Source organism: Bison bison, unplaced genomic scaffold, assembly GCF_000754665.1.
Source record: "Bison bison bison isolate TAMUID 2011002044 unplaced genomic scaffold, Bison_UMD1.0 scf7180017864370, whole genome shotgun sequence".
Classification (NCBI taxonomy): Eukaryota; Metazoa; Chordata; class Mammalia; order Artiodactyla; family Bovidae; genus Bison; species Bison bison.
In genome coordinates, this window is record NW_011494942.1 from 7,427,479 (window position 1) to 7,448,342 (window position 20,864).

The 20,864-nt window shown below is 34.9% G+C and overlaps 1 protein-coding gene across 1 annotated transcript in view; it reads left to right on the forward strand.

Moving 5' to 3' along the window:
- ETNK1 (ethanolamine kinase 1) overlaps window positions 1-20,864 on the forward strand; it is a 67,162-nt gene that overhangs the window by 26,160 nt on the left and 20,138 nt on the right. Inside the window, 3 exon segments of the mRNA XM_010856043.1 lie at window positions 15-236; window positions 11,726-11,866; window positions 16,774-16,916. Coding sequence (XP_010854345.1) covers window positions 15-236; window positions 11,726-11,866; window positions 16,774-16,916 — 506 coding nt within the window.

A 20,864-nucleotide genomic window follows, 5' to 3' on the forward strand; every position in this document is an offset into this window, starting at 1 on the left:
AAACTTATTGGCTGTTATGTGGGTAATACAATGGAGGATGTCGTCCTGGTGCGAATTTATGGCAATAAGACTGAGTTGTTAGTCGACCGTGATGAGGAAGTGAAGAGTTTCCGAGTGTTGCAGGCTCATGGCTGCGCACCACAGCTCTACTGTACCTTCAATAATGGACTGTGCTATGAATTTATACAGGGAGAAGCGTTGGATCCAAAGCATGTCTGCAACCCTGCCATTTTCAGGTACATTTCTTTTCCTAAGTAATTTATCCTTTTGAAAAGTTAAGTGCACTAAGGAAATGTTTTTTGAAACTGCCTTTTCTTTCTTTAAGCAACTATTTAGTAAATTTAGAAACTTTCTCTTGTTTGGGTTTTGTTTTGTTTTTGCTAAAGAAAAAGCATTCCTTTTTATCTGAATTCTCATAGTTTACTCTGCAAAAGAAATATAAGTGATAGGTTTTAGATTAGCTTGCTATAGAAGGTCAAGGTTTCTCCTTAATTTTTTAAAATAGTGCTTGAATCAAAGCATTACACATTTCTTATTAAGTTTTGTCACTCAGTTGCTCATAGTTTCAGAGTTATTGCTCACTAAGATCCTTTTAATACTGTTAACACTTCTTTGTTACTCTTTAAACTTCTATTATTTAATTCAATATATTGTGTTTTTATAAGGAAATGCTCTAAAAATTTTCTAAAATTGATAAAATTTTCTTTTCTGCTCTTGAAAATTGTAATAAGTGGGCTTGATTTGAAAACCGCAAGTTCGTTTATAGTTTAGATCTAAACTTCTCAGTTTGGTCCTAAGACTCTTTTAAAACTTTTAAAGTTTACTGAGGACCTAAAGAGCTTTTGTTATTGTGAATTATATTTATCAATATTTACTATGTTAGACCATTCAGGTATGACCTAAATCAAATCCCTTATGACTATACAGTGGAAGTGAGAAACAGATTTAAGGGACTAGATCTGATAGATAGAGTGCCTGATGAACTATGGATGGAGGTTCGTGACAAGGTACAGGAGACAGGGATCAAGACCATCCCCAAGAAAAACAAATGCAGAAAAGCAAAATGGTTGTCTGAGGAGGCCTTACAAAGAGCTGTGACAAGAAGGCAAGCGAAAAGCAAAGGAGAAAAGGAAAGATAAAAGCATCTGAATGCAGTGTTCCAAAGAATAGCGAGGAGAGATAAGAAAGCCTTCCTCAGTGATCAATGCAAAGAAATAGAGGAAAACAACAGAATGGGAAAGATTAGAGATCTCTTCAAGAAAATTAGACATACCAAGGGAACATTTCATGCAAAGATGGGCTCAATAAAGGACAGAAATGGTATGGACCTAACAGAAGCAGAAGATATTAAGAAAAGGTGGCAAGAATACACAGAAGAACTGTACAACAAAGATCTTCACGACCCAGATAATCCCAATGGTGTGATCACTCACACTCACATAGAGCCAGACATCCTGGAATGTGAAGTCAAGTGGGCCTTAGGAAGCATCACTATGAACAAAGCTAGTGGAAGTGATGGAATTCCAGTTGAGCTATTTCAAATCCTGAAAGATGATGCTGTGAAAGTGCTGCCCTCAATATGCCAGCAAATTTGGAAAACTCAGCAGTGACCACAGGACTGGAAAAGGTCAGTTTTCATTCCAATCCCAAAGAAAGGCAATGCCAAAGAATGCTCAAAGTACCGCACAATTGCACTCATCTCACACGCTAGTAAAGTAATGCTCAAAATTCTCCAAGCCAGGCTTCAGCTATATGTGAACCATAAACTTCCAGATGTTCAAGCTGATTTTAGAAAAGGCAGAGGAACCAGAGATCAAATTGCCAACGTTCGTTGGAGTTCCAGAAAAACATCTATTTCTACTTTGTTTATTACGCCAAAGCCTTTGACTGTGTGGATCTGTGGAAAATTCTGAAAGAGATGGAAATACCAGACCACCTGACCTGCCTCTGGAGAAACCTGTATGCAGGTCAGGAAGCAACAGTTAGAACTGGACATGGAACAACAGACTGGTTCCAAATAGGAAAAGGAGTACGTCAAGGCTGTATATTGTCGCCCTGCTTATTTAACTTATATGCAGAATACATCATGAGAAACGCTGGGCTGGAAGAAGCACAAGCTGGAATCAAGATTGCCGGGAGAAATATCAGTAATCTCAGATATGCAGATGACACCACCCTTATGGCAGAAAGTGAAGAAGAAACTAAGAGCCTCTTGATGAAAGGGAAAGAAGAGAGTGAAAAAGTTGATTTAAAGCTCAACATTCAGAAAACCAAGATCATGGCATCTGGTCCCATTACTTCAGGGGAAATAGATGGGGAAACAGTGGTAACAGTGGCTGACTTTATTTTTCTGGGCTCCAAAATCACTGCAGATGGTTACTGCAGCCATGAAATTAAAAGATGCTTACTCCTTGGAAGGAAAGTTATGACCAACCTAGATAGCATATTCAAAAGCAGAGACATTACTTTGCCAACAAAGGTTCGTCTAGTCAAGGCTATGGTTTTTCCTGTGGTCATGTATGGATGTGAGAGTTGGACTGTGAAGAAGGCTGAGCACCGAAGAATTGATGCTTTTGAACTGTGGTGTTGGAGAAGACTCTTGAGAGTCCCCTGGACTGAAAGGAGATCCAACCAGTCCGTTGCAAAGGAGATCAGCCCTGGGATTTCTTTGGAAGGAATGATGCTAAAGCTGAAACTCCAGTACTTTGGCCACCTCATGCAAAGAGTTGACTCCTTGGAAAAGACTCTGATGGTGGGAGGGATTGGGGGCAGGAGGAGAAGGGGACGACAGAGGATGAGATGGCTGGATGGCATCACTGACTGGATGGACGTGAGTCTGAGTGAACTGCGGGAGTTGGTGATGGACAGGGAGGCCTGGTGTGCTGCAATTCATGGGGTCGCAAAGAGTCGGGCACAACTGAGTGACTGATCTGAGGGGAGGAAAAGTAATTCAAACAGTCAGCTGGTCTACTAGTAAGTAATACAGTCTGTGATAGACAGTAGCCTTGGGGGGAAAATAAGCTAAATAGTATACATAGAGGAGTAGAAAAGGTTTTAAAAAAAGTACAACTAATTTTCTGTGGTATAGTTGGGAAATAAGCAGTGTTTAACTAAGATATTTGAATTGGACCTTAAAGGTGATGCAGAACATGGAGAAGTCTGAGGGAGATGACAGGTAAAGATGAATTACATCATGCTAATACTTAACTAGTAATTCAGCCTATGCAAGTTTATCATGAACTTTTTTATTTGAATTTCTCTACAGCAGTCAAGTATTACAGAAACCTTTAATTATTATTATATTTTTTTAAAATTCTAAGGTGTTTAGGAATTTTCTTACCTGGTATTTCTCTAAAATTTGCCTCTTGCTGGAAATATTGGCTGAAGTGTAATTAAAACCGCTCAGCGACAGACATACAGGGAGAAGTGCAGTTTAAAATGAGTTATTGCACATTTATCAATAGACATAACTAAAAAATGCCAGCTTCCAGTGCTGAGCATATTATAGTGGAACTGGTAAACTATGGGTTACAAATAGAATTGGTAATGTTCTCTTTTGGAAATCCGTAGGGCAATATATAGTAAGTTATAAAAGAAAGTCATATGGCTTGGTTGTGTGATAACAACTCATATTTGAATATAACAAAGGTACATTAGCACAAATAAATGTTATGTTATTATTGAATGTTGTCTAAAACATACAAAATGTCTGATGTAGGACTAAGAAAAAATCAGCTTATTTGTTGGGGGCCAGAGTGAGGTACTCCGCCCCTGACAAAGGTCGTGAGGAAGGAGGCTCGACATACGCAAAGGCGGATCGAGCCTCAGGAGTCCCCCTGGAACTCCTCGAGCATCTACCCCCATAACCAGAGCCTGCCTACTTTACTACTTTGTGCTCTCACCTACATTGCCCCGGCTCTTATTAGTTGAACTGTGGCTGCAATCAGGCAGTAATTTGTTTATGTAAAAAACTGAAAGGAGTGTTTAAAAAATCTGTTGGGAAGGTAGGATTTGGGATCTTTTATTTCAATTTCAAAAAATGCCTGTTATAGTTACAGTTTTTAAAAAGCTTCCAAGAAAGGAGCAACTAGTGAGTATTAGTGGGTATTTGAAGAAATTCTCTGCAGCCTTGAGGTTTTCAAACATTTGGCTTTATTGAATATGGAATTTAAAGTAGCATTTGCCTTGATGTTAGTGCAGTAAAACCTTATCTTATTGAGACTACATAGAAGAAGGACCATCTGTGATAGTGAAAATAAGAAATCTTATTTTTATTACCTAATTGTTTTTCCTGTTGTATATAAAATTAGCTAATAGAAAATAATTGAATTGTTCTAATCAAGTCTTTTTAAGAACTGTATTCTTTTTTATGACCATTTATATTATTTAACATTTTTATTTTTAATTGTAATAAAATACATGTAACATAATTTGCCATCTTAATTTTAAGTATGCAGTTGCATAGTGTTAAGTCCATTCACATTGTTTTGCAAACACTCTCCACAATTCTTTCCTCTTGCAAAACTAAAATTGTATATACAAAAGCAACAACTTCCCATTCTCCCCTCCCGCCCCCTTGGCAGCCATACTACTTTTTGTCTGTATGAATTTGACTGCTCTGGATACCTTATATTAGTGTTAATTCTGTTTTTTTGTGACTGGCTTATTTCACTTAGCTTAATGTCTTGATCCATGTTGTAGCATGTATCAGAGTTTCCTTCCATTTTTTAAAGGCTGAATAATATTCCATTGTACGTGTAGACTATGTTTTGTTTACTCACTAATTCATGGATGAACATTTGGGTATTACTACTTTTTTTGCTGTTATGTATAATGTTCTTACGAACGTGGGTGAGCAAATGCTTTTTTAGACCCTGTTTTCAGTTCTTTAGGGTATATTATCAGAAGTAGAATTGCTCGATCATACAGTCATTCTATTTTTAATTTTTTTTGAAACTGCCATACTGTTTTCCGTAGCACCTATACCAATTTACATTCTCACCAGCAGTGCACAGGGTCCAGTTTTTCCAAGTCCTTGCTGACATTATTATTATTATTTTTTGATAGTAGCCATCCTGATTATAAGGAGATGGTATCTCATTGTGATTTTGATCTCTTTTTCCTTAATAGTCACATTTAGCATCTTTTCTTATGCCTGTTGGCCATTTGTGTATCTTCTTGGGGGAAATGTCAATTCAGGTCCTCTTCCAGTTTTCTAATTGGATTATTTTTTGTTGTCAAGATGTAAGAGTACTTATATATTCTGAATATTAACTCCATATCATATATATAACTTACAAATACTTTATTTAATTCTATGGGTTGCCTTTTCACTCTGTTGATTTTGCCCTTTAATGCACAGTTTTAAATTTTGATGTACGTGGATTGTTTTGTTGATCACTAACAACCTCTGCAGTTGTTGGAAGAGATCATCAAGGAGATGTGACCATCAGTTGACCGGGGCTGTACTCACACAGTAGGAGGTTCCTCACACCCCCACCCTTGGAATGTGTTCTCTGCTCACTGTTCCCCCAGCGGAAGCTATGTTCGAGGATAGAGCCTTGAGAGAATGGGGTGTTGTTGAGACTATCTGGATGGCATACATTACTGAACCCCGTTAAGACTTCTATATAAACTTCTAAGATTCTGGCAGGCAGGTAGATCTATTTCTCCTGCAGCTACCCAAGACAAGCCTTATATGTAAGTTCTCTTGCTTATTTAACCTGCCACCTACCTACCCATCTGGGGAAAAAAGAAAAAATTGATATATGTAGTCAGTTTGTTTGCTTTTACTTTTGTCATCTGTGCTATTGGTGTCATATCCAGGAAATTTTTAGCAAGTCCAGTGTCATGAAGATTTTCCCCTGTATTTTCTTCTAAAAGTTTTATAGTTTTAGTTCTTACATTTAGATTTTTGACAGGTTAATTTTTATGATGATTTAAGGAAAGGATTAAGGAATTTCTGTCTTTTACATGTGGATATTCTGTTTTTCTAGCACCATCTGTTGAGAAAACTGTCCTTTGCCATTGAATAGTCTTGGCATCCTTATTGAAAATCATTTGCTCATAAACTGGGGGGTTTATTTTGGGGCTCTATTCCATTGGTCTGTGTGTGTGGTGATATGCCAGTACCACTCTGTTTTGATAACTATAGCTTTGTAATAAGTTTTGAAATCAGGAAATGTGAGACCTCTAACTTTATTCTTTTTTTCTTTAACTTGTTTTTATCTGTCTGGGTTTCCTTAAAATTACATTTGAATTTTAGGTTTTTTTTTTTTTTTTTCTGTTTAATGTAAAAAATGCTATTAGGATTTTGGTAGTGATAGTATTGAATTTATAGATCATTTTGGCTAGTATTGACATTTTAGCAATTTTAAGTCTTCCAGTCCACAAACAGGGGATATATTTCCATTTAATTCTGTATTTAATTTTTTTCAGCAACGTTTTGTATAGAAATTTTTTTACCTTCGATAAATTTATTTTTAAGCATTTTATTCTTTTTGATGCTATTGTAAATGTAGTTGTTTTACTTAATCTCCTTTTTGAGGAGAATTTTGTTCATTGATAATGTAGAATTGCAACATATTTTATGTGTTGATTTTGTGTTCTGCAACTGTGTTGAATTCAGTTACAAGTGAAAAACCAAAAATTTTCCTAACAAAGCCATCCTTCACAAATTACATGTTGTTTTTTTTCAAGACCAATTTATCGAAAATTTCAGATGAGTATGGAACTTGTAAGTAGACTTATTTAATTTTTAAAATCTCTTAGCGAAGCCTGGTTTTTAAGTATGTAGTTGCTGTGCTTGCAGTTTAACTATATTTATTATTTCCATGAGGATATTTGTATAATAGATTTTCTTCCTTTCCTTGTTAATTTTGCTGCAGAGAAGATAGACCAGTAGTTCTAAGCCCTGTAGAAATTAGCTTGAATTCTAAATTTTGAGGGAAAAAAAAGACTTATTATACAAGTTATGTCTTGTCAAAGAACAGGCAGTGTTTCAAATGGATGGTCACTTTGTCTTTCTGTAGCTCTGCATTAATTTTGGCACAACTGGTATTATATGAGATTAAAAAAAAATCCAGGATAGATTTTAATCCACCTGAGAATAACTCCAATAGTGGTAGAATCCTGTGGTAAGTTTCTAAATGTACCCTGAATCTGTTACCAAGATGATGATTCTTATTCATCAAGTATCTATTAAGTACCTCCTCTTAGTGCTGAATGCTAAGAGAGAAGAATAAGGCATGGTGTTTGCCTCTTGTAGGATAACCTAGTGATAGTATTGATCAGTAGCATTAATAAAGCAATCTCAACTATACTATTATTATTTGCTGCTATTTTTAAAAAACTACATAGGAAAATGCTATAAAACATTTAAATAATATTCTGAATATATTTTTACCTGTTATATAAGCATGATGTTATCATTTAATATTAACATTGTCCCTTATGTTATCAAATACTATTTTGACAATGCACCTTTAGAAAGGACAAATACATCTATAATTTACTTTAGAAGATACTAATCATTAGCTCTTAAGTTTTGATATAGCTTTGTTTGAAAATACTAATTTTGCTCTTGTAGGTTGGTAATTAATAGTTTGTTTTCCATTTGAGTAGATATGTATCTCATTATGTAACAGTATTTTTAAAATTTCATATAAAATAATTTTTATAATTTCACTTGTAATTTCAGAAATTTACTCAAAGATGAAAATAGTTGCTGATTTTTGATAAAAATCAGTATCATTTGGAAAACTTTGCCTCTTTTAGTCCATAGATCATGTATATTTAATATTTCTATTATGACTAGTAGGAAATTGTTATGAGATGGGAAGTTAGTTTACAGGAGCCTTGTATATGAATATGAATGTGAAATTCCTATTGTCATTATTGAACTTAAATCTCTAAACTGAGTGGACGTTTATGTAAATTTTTTTCTTTTATTCACAGACATCCCCTCTTAGATTTGAAGGAGAGATTTTAAGATTACACGAGTAATTTGGCTTTCCTTCTAAGAACCCAGAGACTCAGAGAAATGCATTGATTTGCTAATTCCATGCAGTGTTAGTGCAGTATACTGTAATGGAAAGACCTTGGCCTTTGCATCACATAATCAGTTCAAATCCTGGCCCAGCTCCAGTTAGCCGTCTTTCTGCCCCAAAAGTCAAGATTCTCACAATTAGTAGGTGCTTTTTCTCGTAGCAGCTGTTCAACAGATTCTGTTAACATGTAAGAGCCCTTTGGAGTTATGACCATTCTATTTACCGTAGAATTGTCATTTCAGTCACTCGTAGCTGAATAACTTGTATTTGGAGAACTTCTGAAACTACATTTTGTGGTTTTCAAATCAGAGTCTCATATAAACTCTGGGGTAAAACAATGAAAAATGACATTATTATTTATTTTTAAAACAGCAAATAAAAATTTGTTGGTATTAAGTATCTATTCTAATATGTGACCCTTCTCTGGAATCATTGGTCTCATTTGTTGGGTAAACAGTTTTAGGTCATAATGTTGTGTTGATGTAGATTTCTCCTTGAGTTTTATGTAACATGGATTACTTTTCTTCAGACCCCTTGTCCCAACTCCCTCTCTTAAAGTTTAAAACCAGTTTACGTATACATGTATGCACGTGGATATAAATATATATGTGTGTTTATTTGCACTTTGTTTTAACTGTCACTTGGTTTTTTAATGAAGTTTCTTAGTGCATAAAGTGCTATATGTTTATAGCACTTTTATGGGCCTAGCTTTTTAATGCAAATACTGTATGAGAGATTGATAATAAAAATAGATTTTTTATTCTGTATTCTTATAGAATATGTGGTCTTAAGATCATTCAGGCAATAATTATTGATAAAAAATGATTATTTGGTAATTTGAGAGGTATGAACCAAAACACACATACCTAAAAAGGTCACGGATTTTAATATTTTGGTAATGCATTAGGATTCTTTTTTTTTTTTCATCAAAATACGATTTATTCTTCTCATAGTTGCATACTTAGTTTTATTCTCAAATCAGCAAAGTTTTCCATCTTAGACAAGAATGCAGTGCCTTAAAGGCAAAAGATATTCTCAGATAAGATACCTTTTGCCTCTCCTTTTAAATAACTTCAGCATCCGTAGATAGAATTGTAACTTAATCATCAAGATAAAGGCCAAAATCAAGTATTACTCAGTTACAGTGAAACCTCATCATACTTATTTTTCAGAATAGAAAACAGTAGAAGGAGAAAAATATTGAATGTCTCACAAGAAGAAAAATATTGAATGTGTCAGACATGACACTTGCAACGTCTTTAGGCCGAGGAACTGGCTGGATGTGATCTACATGTAATCTTTAAGCTTCAGAGTAACAATATTAGGAAGTTTCTCTTTAAAAATTTAGGTAGGTTAAAGAACAGCATTACAAATACTTTTTTACTCATTTTTAATTCGATAGTAAAATCCAGTAGTGCTCTGAAGACAAGAGAAACTGACCAATTTCTGTATCTGGGTACAGGAGAGAATCAATAGGGAAACAGTGAATTCAGTTACAGCATTGTGCATCAAAGACAGATCTGTGAGGGCTATGTCCCATAGACCTCATTTTGTTGCTTCAAGTGCTGTCAGACCAGTTACAATTTTCTGCTTCTTACAAGCATTGAGCATTACCCCCACTGTGAAATATTTTTCAGATCATCGAATATCAAAATAGATGTGATCAGCTGAATTATAATCATCTAAATGGAAAGATGAAGAATATAAGTCAATTGCTTGGTTCTTTAAAGCTATGTTCTTTCAAACAAAGCATTGAATATTTCTTGTAGTAAAACTGGAACTCACTTGCAGTAATGTCTGAACACTTCTGAGCTGCATCAGGACTCTTATTGAGGATAATAATATGAAAATTCAGACTGGCTCAAAGAAGAAGGAATTTGTTGGTGTCTATATCTGAGAATACTAAGTTCAAGCATGGGTGGATCCAGGGGCTCTAATAGTATCTGTCATGAGGAGTGTTGCTGTCTATTTTACTGTATGCTAGCTTTTTTTTTCTGGCAAACTTTTCTGAAGAGTGACAGTTACAATTACTTGCCGTTGCAGACTTATCTAATCAATTTGCACAGTGTGCGTGTGTGTGTGTGTGTGAGGGTGTGTTCCTCTTTTTCTGATGGCTTCACCCAAAGTCAGTAGCTTCCGTAGAAGTCTTGGGATCAAATCCTTTTAGCCTGGGCTTGGGTAATATACCCTGAACAAATCACTCTGGCATGCAGAATGGAGTGCTCTGGGCAAGTCTGTGTCATCTCTTCACTCCTGAAGTTAGTGGTGCAGCTGGGATAGGGGGTTAGGATGGAGATCAGCTCTGAAGGAACCACATGAACTAAAAGTGAGAGGGATGGAAGTTTTTCCAAAGGAAAATCAGGAATCTTATTAAAAACTAAGTAGATAAGAATATTCATTGTAGTATAAAAACATAATAAAACTGTGTTATTTTATCACAGATTGGTGAGCTATAACTACAGTACTAGATTCCGTGTGTGTTTAAAGTGATTTTTGCGTATTCACGGCATCTGAGAAGCTTTTAAAATACCTTGATGCCGTGGCTGCACCCCAAACCATTTAATTTCTGGGGTAATACCCAGGCTTTTTTTTTTTTCTTTTTTAAGTTTCCAAAGATCCATTTTAGTACATAGGCCAGCTAATGTTTGTTAACATAAGATATAGAAATTAAGTCGTAGAACCTGTTAATCTGCCCACTTACCTCTTTACCTTAGTCTCTTTTGCCCTTTAACCTCAGTGACTTCAAAAGCAGAATTGGAACATTAAGTCAGTACTTCTCAAATTACACAGTGAATTGGAATCACCTGGAAATCTTGTTTAAAATGCAGAGTGCTAGGGTGTACCCCTAGAGTTTGTGATTCAGTAGATGCAGGGTAGAACTTCAGAAATTCCTTGGTGGTGCTGTATTGTAAGTCCTAGGACTTTACTTTGAGGGATGTTACATTAGATTGTAATGTTGAAGATTTGCCAGTTTTAAGTTCTTTTTTTGTAGATTATTGTTGTCACTTTTCTATCTACTGTTCTATGGACTGAGTGTTAATTTAGTTCTTATTTCTATGTAGTATGCTTATTCCTCCATTAGCATTTGCTGTACTAGGTTCTACAGATAAAAAGATAGTGTGGACATAAATACACACAGCTTCAAATTATTTTGTCATTATATCAAGATTGATTGACATCATAAAATCCTAACATTTGTTCAGAGAATTTGTTAACACCCCCCTTCAGAAATTAACTCATAAAACCTTTTTATCTGCCCATTTACCTTTTAGTCCTCTTTGCCCTTTAACTTCAGTGACTTCAAAGGCTCAAAATTAAAATGACTCAGTGTAATTTAAATGTATTGGTAATTAATGTCTAATATGTGCCTCGAAATCATTTATAGTTGTGTATTCTTCTGCTGGTTGCTGACATTGTATAATCAAAATAGGCTGCCACTCAATCCCTTTGGACTATAATTGCTTTATTAATTTTAGGTATTTCTTCCTACTTATGTATTAAATGTTTACCTTTTCTAATGAGAGTTGACTTGCCATATTATTTTGAATCTTATGTAAGGTAAAAAGAAATCATGTTACATGATAAAAGCATCCTAATTATTTTAGTTTACCTTTGAGTAAATATGAACTGTATGGTGCATAACACTTTCCTTTTTATGCTGTTTTGTTTTTAAACAGGCTAATAGCTCGTCAGCTTGCTAAAATCCATGCTATTCATGCACACAATGGCTGGATTCCCAAATCTAACCTGTGGCTAAAGATGGGAAAATATTTCTCTCTCATTCCCACAGGATTTGCAGATGAAGACATTAATAAAAGGTAGAATTACTTTTTTCATTTGAAATTATGTTTTACATTGTTTTGCTACATATATAGGGTTTCGAAGATAACTGTAAGGTGTGTAAAATCTGATTTTGTTTATCTCTTTGTATTTAAGTAAAATAAACATTAATTCATTTGACTCTGAGAAGACACTACAGAAATCTGCTTTCTTCCCTAGTCAGCTCAAAAAAAAAAAAAAAAAATCAGTCCCTATAAAAGTGGGGAAGTGGGGAGCCAAGAAACAAATATAGAACATTTATTTGGCAGTAAACATAATATAAAGGTTACTGTTATTGGGTATATTTTTTATAGTGTGAATTGACCATAGAGACCTTTTTAAAGCAATTCTTTCTGTTCCAAGGAAGGCTGCTTTGAATGGGCCTAGAGATCTACACTGGGGCAGTGTAGTCATATTGAAGTGTGAAAAGGTTTGGGTTGTCTTAGTTTATTGTGACTTTTAAAGTCTCATATAATGAGATTGAAAATTCTTTTACTGGAGTCTCAGATTTTGTAGGACTTCAGGTTCAGAGTAACTAAGATATTTCATTTCCTATAAAGATAAATGTGTAAATCAGAATTTAGAATCTAAATTATATAAACAAGTTTTTTTTCTTTCCAGTTTTATTGAGATATAATTGACACACAGCACTGAATAAGTTTTAAGATATACAGCATAATGATTTGACTTATATATGTTATGAAATTATTGCTGCAATAAGTTTAGTGAACATCTGTCATAATAAAGACATAGAAAAAAAATTTTTTTCCTTGTGGTGAGAACTCTTAGGTTTTACTCTCTTAAAAACTTCCGTGTATAACGTACAGCAATGTTAATGGCCAGGCTGGCTCTCTGGTGGGCAGAACTGGGTCTGGGGTCGGTGGTTGTGGGGCTACAGATCCTCAGTCTAGTGTGGGCCTCTGGTGGATAGGGCGCAGATCCTGGAACTTCCTGGGCCTAGAGCTGGTCTGCTGTGGGGTGGAGTCAGGTCCCAGGGTCTCTGGCTACAGGACCCTGAGGTTCCTCAGAGTAGGTGTCAGGACCTCCAGTGGGCAGGGCTGGTTCAAGCACAGCTGGCTTTGGGGTCCAGGGTGTCCTGGAAGCTGGTATCAGCTTGCTGGTGGGTGGGGCAAGATCCCTGGATGGCTGCGGTAGGGGCCCAAGGTGTCCTAAAACTTTAGCAGCTAGAGTGGGGCTGGGTCCTGGTGCCAGTGAGCTAGAGGGAGGATTCCATAGTGGGGCTTGCCAGGACCAGTGTCTTCTTGGTAGAATGAGCTCCCAGAATGGCTGCTGCTAGTGCCTGTGAGCCCAGGGAGAGCTTCATTTGCTTCTTGCCTCTCCAGGAGGCTCTTGAAGATCAGCAGGTGGGTGTGACCCAGGCTCCTTTCAGATTACTGCTTCTGCCCTGGATCCCAGAGTATGTGGGATATTGTATGTGCCCTTTAAGAGTGGAATCTCTGTTTCCCACAGCCCTCTGGTTCTCCTGAAAGTGTGCCCTTAAAAAGCCAAATGTTCTAGGAGCCAGCCTTCCCAGTGTAGGATTCCTGGGCTAGGGAGCCAGATATGGAGCTTGTCTTCTCTCCATGTGGAGAACCTCTGCAATTGTAATTATTATCCTCCCATTTGTGGGTTGCCTACCCAGGGTTGTGGGTCTTCACTGTGCTGCATCTCTGCCCCTTCTACTTGTCTTACTGTGGCTTCTCCATTCTACCTTTGAAAAATCTTTTGTGCTAGTCTTCTGGTCTTTGTCCTCATTAGTACCTCTGTCGGTAGTTGTAATTTTGATGTGCCCGCTGGAGCAGGTGAGCTCAGTCTTCCTACTTAACCATCTTGAATGCTCCTAACAAAGAGAGCGCAGTCCTGCTGGGACCCTCTGAAACAGTCTGTGACACATGCCTCAGAAACTACACCGAGCATGTTTTTCCATAATGTTATTAATACTAGTACAGAAATTGCAAATCTTGCTTTGTCTTTATATCTAAAATGTACATGAAGACTTCCGCTTTTGTATTCAGGAAGTCTTTAAGAATGACAGAGGTAAGCAGGACCTGTGGATTTTTTTTTCTTGTTTTATTTTTTATAATTCATTAGGAAAAAATTAAAGTTGATTATTTCGAAAGATTAGTTTGACTCACTGTGTGTGTGCTTTGTTTGCTCACAGTTTGTCAGACTCTGAAAGGACAGGGATATGATACCCTGTAAACTGGGGTAGACAGACCTCTGAAAGTGTGTCCATGGTGCTGGATACTCAGACAGTGATCACATAAAAACAAAAAGAATCCACCTTCGAAATAACAATTTTATTGAAAGGTTTCAGGAAAAAAATCACTTTAAAATAATGAAGCTGGCAGTGGTTCAGTGTTGAGAGGCAGTATGATATTGTATGGATTAAGAGTACAAGGCTCTGGAGCCAGACTACCTGGGATCAAATCTCAGTTCTGCTGTGTAACCCTGGACAAAGTACCTGTTTCCTTTTCTGTAAAATGGAAATAACAAGGGTAAGATGTTTACGTTTTAGGGATTTTGTGAGGATTGAGTCAGTATATACACATATCTTAGAACAGTGCTTGTACATTTAAGTGCTAAATAAATGTTAGCTGCTATTTTAAAAATTATTATTCAGAGGTTACTTTAAATTCTTGAGGTTAGTGATAAATCTGGAGATGCCCTATGGTAGATAACAAAAGATCCTTGCCCCAGTAGAAAATACACAACTAAAGTATTAAAAATAGTTAATATTAAAAATATTTTTCATATTTCCTTTCATTCCTTTTTGTCTGTACATGATTGTGATTATGTTAATAATCCTTTGAGTCCTATTTTTCCATTCAACTCGGTACTTTTAAAATAAATTCTTGAATAATTACACCATTTTAAAAAGCGCATATACGGATCTCTGTTGGAAGCTATGTGTAGAAGAGAATGCAGCAGTTGGGAGAACAGTGAATAGGCAGATTCATTAAAGTAAACTGTGATACAGACTGTTTATTGTATTGTAAAATGAAAGGGGTAATCTGAGAGACTGTATAGAGAAAGAATGAAGAGAACTTGTCTTGAAGTTTTAGGGAAGAAGAGGAGGAACAGCAATTTTGTAAGCCTGATGGTGCTATTGAGGAATTAATAGCAGCACACTATTTTTGTTCCATTGTATTTTTATTATTACAAATATGGCACAATAAATAGTACAGAAAAGAGTACAGAATAAAAAGCCATAATCGCCAATCCTTTTTGTCAAACTAACTCTCATCCTTCCAGTCTAACTACTGAGGCAATTCTCTGTAAAGATGAATATTCTATGATATCATTATCATATGATAGTATCATAATGTTTATATGATTGATGATTATCATATAATAATGAGTTGATTTGTCAGCAATAGATAATATCTGCATGCATGTGTGCAAAGTCACTTCAGTCATGTCTCTCTCTGCGACCCCGTAGACTGTAGCCTTCTCTATCCATGGGATTCTCCAGGCAAGAATACTGGAGTGGGTTGCCATTTCTTCCTCCAGGAGATCTTCCCAAGTCTCCTGCAGCTCTTGCACTGCAGGTGGATTCTTTACTGCTGAGCCACCTGGAAGCCCAGATATATCTGTTGACTTTCAAATGTGACTTTAACTAATTTATTCTACATTCACCCTTCCAAGCTTGAGATAGATGTTTTAGTTCTTTAATAGGCTGTCTTTGTGACTTTAAATACTTAAACTTCTTTTTATTAAACTATGTGTCTTGGTTTCTCCCATCTGTAAAATGGAGATAAATATAAAACATTGAGAAGAATAGTGTTAGTAAATGTCAGCTGTTAGACATGTATATTCTTCCCTCGCCCTGTTTTGTACTGATACACTTTTTACTTTTATGCTGTGCATTTAAGGTGTCTTGTTCAGTTGCTTTTTATTCATACTAAAGTTGTTTATCATGGATTTTCTTTATTCTAATCTTAGAATAATTGGCCTGTTTTAATTCAGAAGTCTACATTTAAATGGAAAGAACTTATTAAAAATAGATTTTTTGTTACGTATTGAAATACCAAATTACTATGTTGTACACCAGGAAGTAACAATATTGTAGGTCATTTATATTTCAAAAACAAACAAACTAACTCAGACAAAAAGAGATCAGATCTGTGATTACCAAAGGTGGGATGTGGGGAAGGGGGAATTGGATGAAAGTAGGCAAAAATTTCAAACTTCCAGATATGAAACAAATAAGCACTGCTGCTGCTAAGTCGCTTCAGTTGTGTCCGACTCTGTGTGACCCCATAGACAGCAGCCCACCAGGCTCCCCTGTCCCTGGGATTCTCCAGGCAAGAACACTGGAGTGGGTTGCCATTTCCTTCTCCAGTGCGTGAAAGTGGAAAGTGAAAGTGAAGTCGCTCAGTCGTGTCCGACTCTAGCGACCGCATGGACTGCAGCCCACCAGGCTCCTCCATCCATGGGATTTTCCAGGCAAGAGTACTAGAGTGGGGTGCCATTGCCTTCTCTGAAATAAGCACTAGGGATGTAATATACAACATGGTAAAGTAACATTGCTGTGTTATATATGAAAGTTGTTATATTGTTATAACAACTTTTGTTATATTGTTACATTGTTATATATGAAAGTTGTTAAGAACATGAGTTCCTTAAGAGAAAAATATTTCTTTTTATTTTATATCTGTATGAGATGATGGATACTTAACTAACCTTATTGTAGTAATCATTTCATTATGTATGTAAGTCAAATTTAATTTTGTACACCTTGTATAATGCTGTGTGTGTCAGTTATATCTTAAAACTGAAAGGAAAAAATTCAAGTTATATATGACCAAAAAGAAAAAAAAAGGTTTTATTCCTTAGGGAAACTTAAAAAAACATGTCATTAATATAAACAAGATGTAACTTTTTTTTTTTTTTTAACTGAAAGGTTCTTAAGTGATATCCCAAGCTCTCAGATTCTTCAGGAAGAAATGACTTGGATGAAGAAGATTCTTTCCAACCTGGGCTCACCTGTTGTGCTTTGCCATAATGACCTGTTGTGTAAGAATATAATCTACAATGAGAAACAAGGTAGGTATCTGACTTTAGCAGTAAGTAAAGTTTTTTTTTCTTTGTGTTTATAACAGTCGTTTGATCTTTGTATCAATCAATATAATTCAAATGTAAGGGTTAAAAACATGTATGAAGACTGAAGTGTTTTCTTTTGGTTACAAAGTCATGGTAACTGTGCTATATTAGGAATATTCTGCATAGTTGTATAAAATGTTTCTTAGAATTGGTTTATTAGAAATAGTTTTTGGTTTCTGTTAGAGTTTTAAGTGAAAAATGATGACATGACTGTTTATAAATTTAATTGTAAATATTTGATAATTCGTGGTTTGAAAATGCACCTGCTTGTAATGAGGGTTATTGAAAAACCAACTTGACATTGCACTGTTTTATAAATATAGAAATATTCTGAGTGTTGGGGGGGGACCGAGTATTAAACACAAATGTATCCAGGTTTCCTATTACCTGTTTATTTTACTGACTTGTTAGATATTTTGATGCTAAGGAAATAAGCCACAGATGGAGGAAATTTTATTTTGTAGTTGCTGAAATTTTATCTACTGAAGTAATAATCAAGACACTTTAGTAAATTGTCTTAACATTTTTTGAGGAGGACAGAGATACTTTTTGGTGAAATGTTTTTGGGGATTGTTTTTATCTTGTTGTATTCAAATTCTCTAATGTTTTCATATTTAAGAAACACATGATTGTATAATATTATTGGATAAAGTGGTTTGAGGTTTGGTTGCTAAAATGGTAGATGCCCTTCAAGATACAATTTTGTGTTAAAAGACACAATTTTGGTTGAAAGATTAGTGTTAATTCAAAAAGTCTGTCTGAAACTTTGAAGCTATTGCATTTTGTAGGAAACCAGTTTTGAAGATAAATATTACAGTTGGAAGATTATTTTGAATTACAAGTGTGCTTTTTGAAGATACTGAAGCCAAAGAATTCTGATTAAGTGGTCATACTATGTCAAATTATTATTTATGACCATTCTTATCAAATTATAAGTTGAGACTGTTCTAATGCAAAAGCTTGTAATATTTATAACTGACTTCAACTTGAAAAACAAAGAACACTGTCAAGAATGGTAGACTGAAGCACATATTTTCAAAAACATGCTTAAGTCCCTTTTATATTTGATATTTTAATCTAGATTAGAGAGTCTAAAAAAGTTTTGAGCTAACATCTCTATTTTGAATGTCTTGAAGTCTGTGGAATAATTTTTTTTAAAACTTCCAGTATATCCTACAACATTAAGTACTTGACAGTGTCCTTTAATTTATTGTTATCCATTTATTACCTATAGTTGTTACAGTATATATGTACTACATTGTATAATAGTAACCAAATCTCAATGCCATTTGTGAAACAGGAATATTAGTTATTCATTAAAGTGATGTATTATCTTTTAAGTTCAGTGCAAGACCTAATAACACGTTATATTATATAATGGAATTTCAAGTAAGGGCCTTCATCTTACATTTGAAGTGGACACTCAGCTTTATTTTTAACTGCAAGTTAATTAAGAGAATCTGTTATTTCCTTTGGAATATAATTTTAACTTTTTACATTTTTATTTTATAAGTTTCTTTTGCATATTCATTTCACCAAACAAACGTAATTTATATCTAAAATAAAAGGGACCAAAAAAATCAGATTACTATGTTTTAGGTATAAAACATGAATTTTTGCTTTTTTATTGAACTAGTTGGCTATCTGAACTGCTGATTAGTGATATGAAAAGTTCTCCTATTTTCAAATAAAATATTTATGCTTCATCCTGGCTTTAAAAGTTCAAACTTCTTGTCATTCTTTGTTTTACCAGCAGTTACCTAAATCATACTTCTGTGTCTAATTTTTCTTCCTGACATTGAAGAATAAAACTCACAGTTTAACAAGTGTAAATATGTTGATACAGTTTTAGAGTTTGCCCTTCGTCATAGGAGTCTATTATGTACTATTTGTTTCTTCTTGTCTTTGTGGTTATGTTTGTGTGTTAGTTATGAAAATATTATGTTATATTTTCTTACAATGTTTTTTTTTTTTTCTTCTTACCAATGGTTTTATACTATTCATTAGGAAGGCTACTTTGGACTTTGCGGCAGCCATTAAAAAAATCAATTTCTATGTGATTAGTTGATACATAAGCATTAAGAAAACATGTTTGGAATGTTGTTCAGGTAAAATCTGAAACTCATGAAAATGTGGCAAGAAGCTTGTTTTTATTTTTTATTATCTTATCCTGCTATTATCTTACTTGTTTTGAATTAGGAGCTAATGGTTTTGAAGTAATGTGGTTATGACATATTGTCTTTAGTTATAAGGAGAAGTAGCTTGCCTCATACTTTTAAAAAAGGTAAATTATATAAATTTAGTGAATTTAATAAGCAAAGAATATATGTATTTGAGCTGTAGCATAGCATTAGTACTTATAATGGTACTCTCAGGAGGTTCATTGAAATTAGAAACATACACTGCAGAGTTCTTTAACTTACTGCTTTGTAGCATCTGAAATCCCAAGTTTTAAGTCTTTCAGAATTAAAATGGTTTCTACATAGAATAAATGATTAAATTACATATTATGTTCACAAATGTGTTTGATTTGTTATCACTTGTTAAGTCGTTCATGTGATTTGAGCTCAGGGCTTCACCATTTTGTACCCACCTATTGATATATATAAAGTAATAAGATATAGTGTATTTCAGACCCTTAATTTCTTGAAAGTACAAATTTTAAACTTCATGAATGTATATTGGATCATCTTGGTCTCTGCATGTACTTTTCAGCTATAATAACTTAGATTTGTATATAGTATAACTAGATTAAAAATCTCTTAAGTAACTCTTATCAGGAGATATATTACTCTTAAAAGAGTAATCAGACTCTTAAGTAACTTTAAAGAGAAGTCAAAAGGAATATAGATTTTGGAACCAAACACTCTTGTGTGCAGATCCCTGCTCAATCACATATGGAAGTAGGTGGTATTAAAGAAGTTGTTTTTATCTCTTCATTAAGTGTTTATATTTAATCCTTTACTGTCTGCACCAGAATCACTTAGGGTACTTGGGGAAAATGTAGGTATCTGGGCTCCATCCAAGACCATCTGAACAAAAATTTTTATGGATGGACTTAAGACTCTAGGAAGTGCTGCTTATACTGTTGATAGTCTAGAACTTTGATTTGCTCTGTTTGAGACTAGCGTTAATAGCTACTCCAGATGGTTCCTGACAAGATTTTAGATGAGGCATATAACACATATTGCACCAGGCTAGGTACTTAACAGCTCTCAGTTGCAGCTATTATACTGTGATAAGAGTTGGCAAACTGTAAGGAGCTTTCTGTAAGGAGCTATGTAGTACATACTTTAGACTTTTCATCCCATATTAAAGTCTCTGTTTCCACTATTAAGCTCTGTGTTGTGGCACAAACACAGCCATATATTGTTAGGCACTGGGTTGAATTTGGCTCGAGAACACATTGTTTGCCAACCCCTGTATTATGTTCATAGGAGATGTATTATACAAAGTGTATCTGATTCTGAAAAAGTAAAAATGGTAACTGTAAGCCAGAAGGATTTATGGCTTAGTAGTATGAGATGACAATTCAGATTGTCTTTAAATGCAATTTACAGATTTTATCTTAACTATAATTTGAGTGATTAATTTAAAGTTAAAAATGTATATATGTGTGTGTGCTGTACTTATTCATACACACACAAACACAGACAGACTATGAGCACTCTGCAGTTTGTAGGCATTTTCACCTGTGAATGTTACAGGAACTGGTAGGCATCACAGAAGAAATCCTGCCTCTACTTGTTTTCATCATGTCAGTTGACAGGACTCAGGAATATGGGAGAAGAGTAAGCTTCCTTTCTGAAGTCGATGGTAGTTGTCAAGATTTTTGAAATGTTAGTCAGTGCCAGGAATTAGGTGGTTGGTAAGACAGCGTCCCATTCCTTG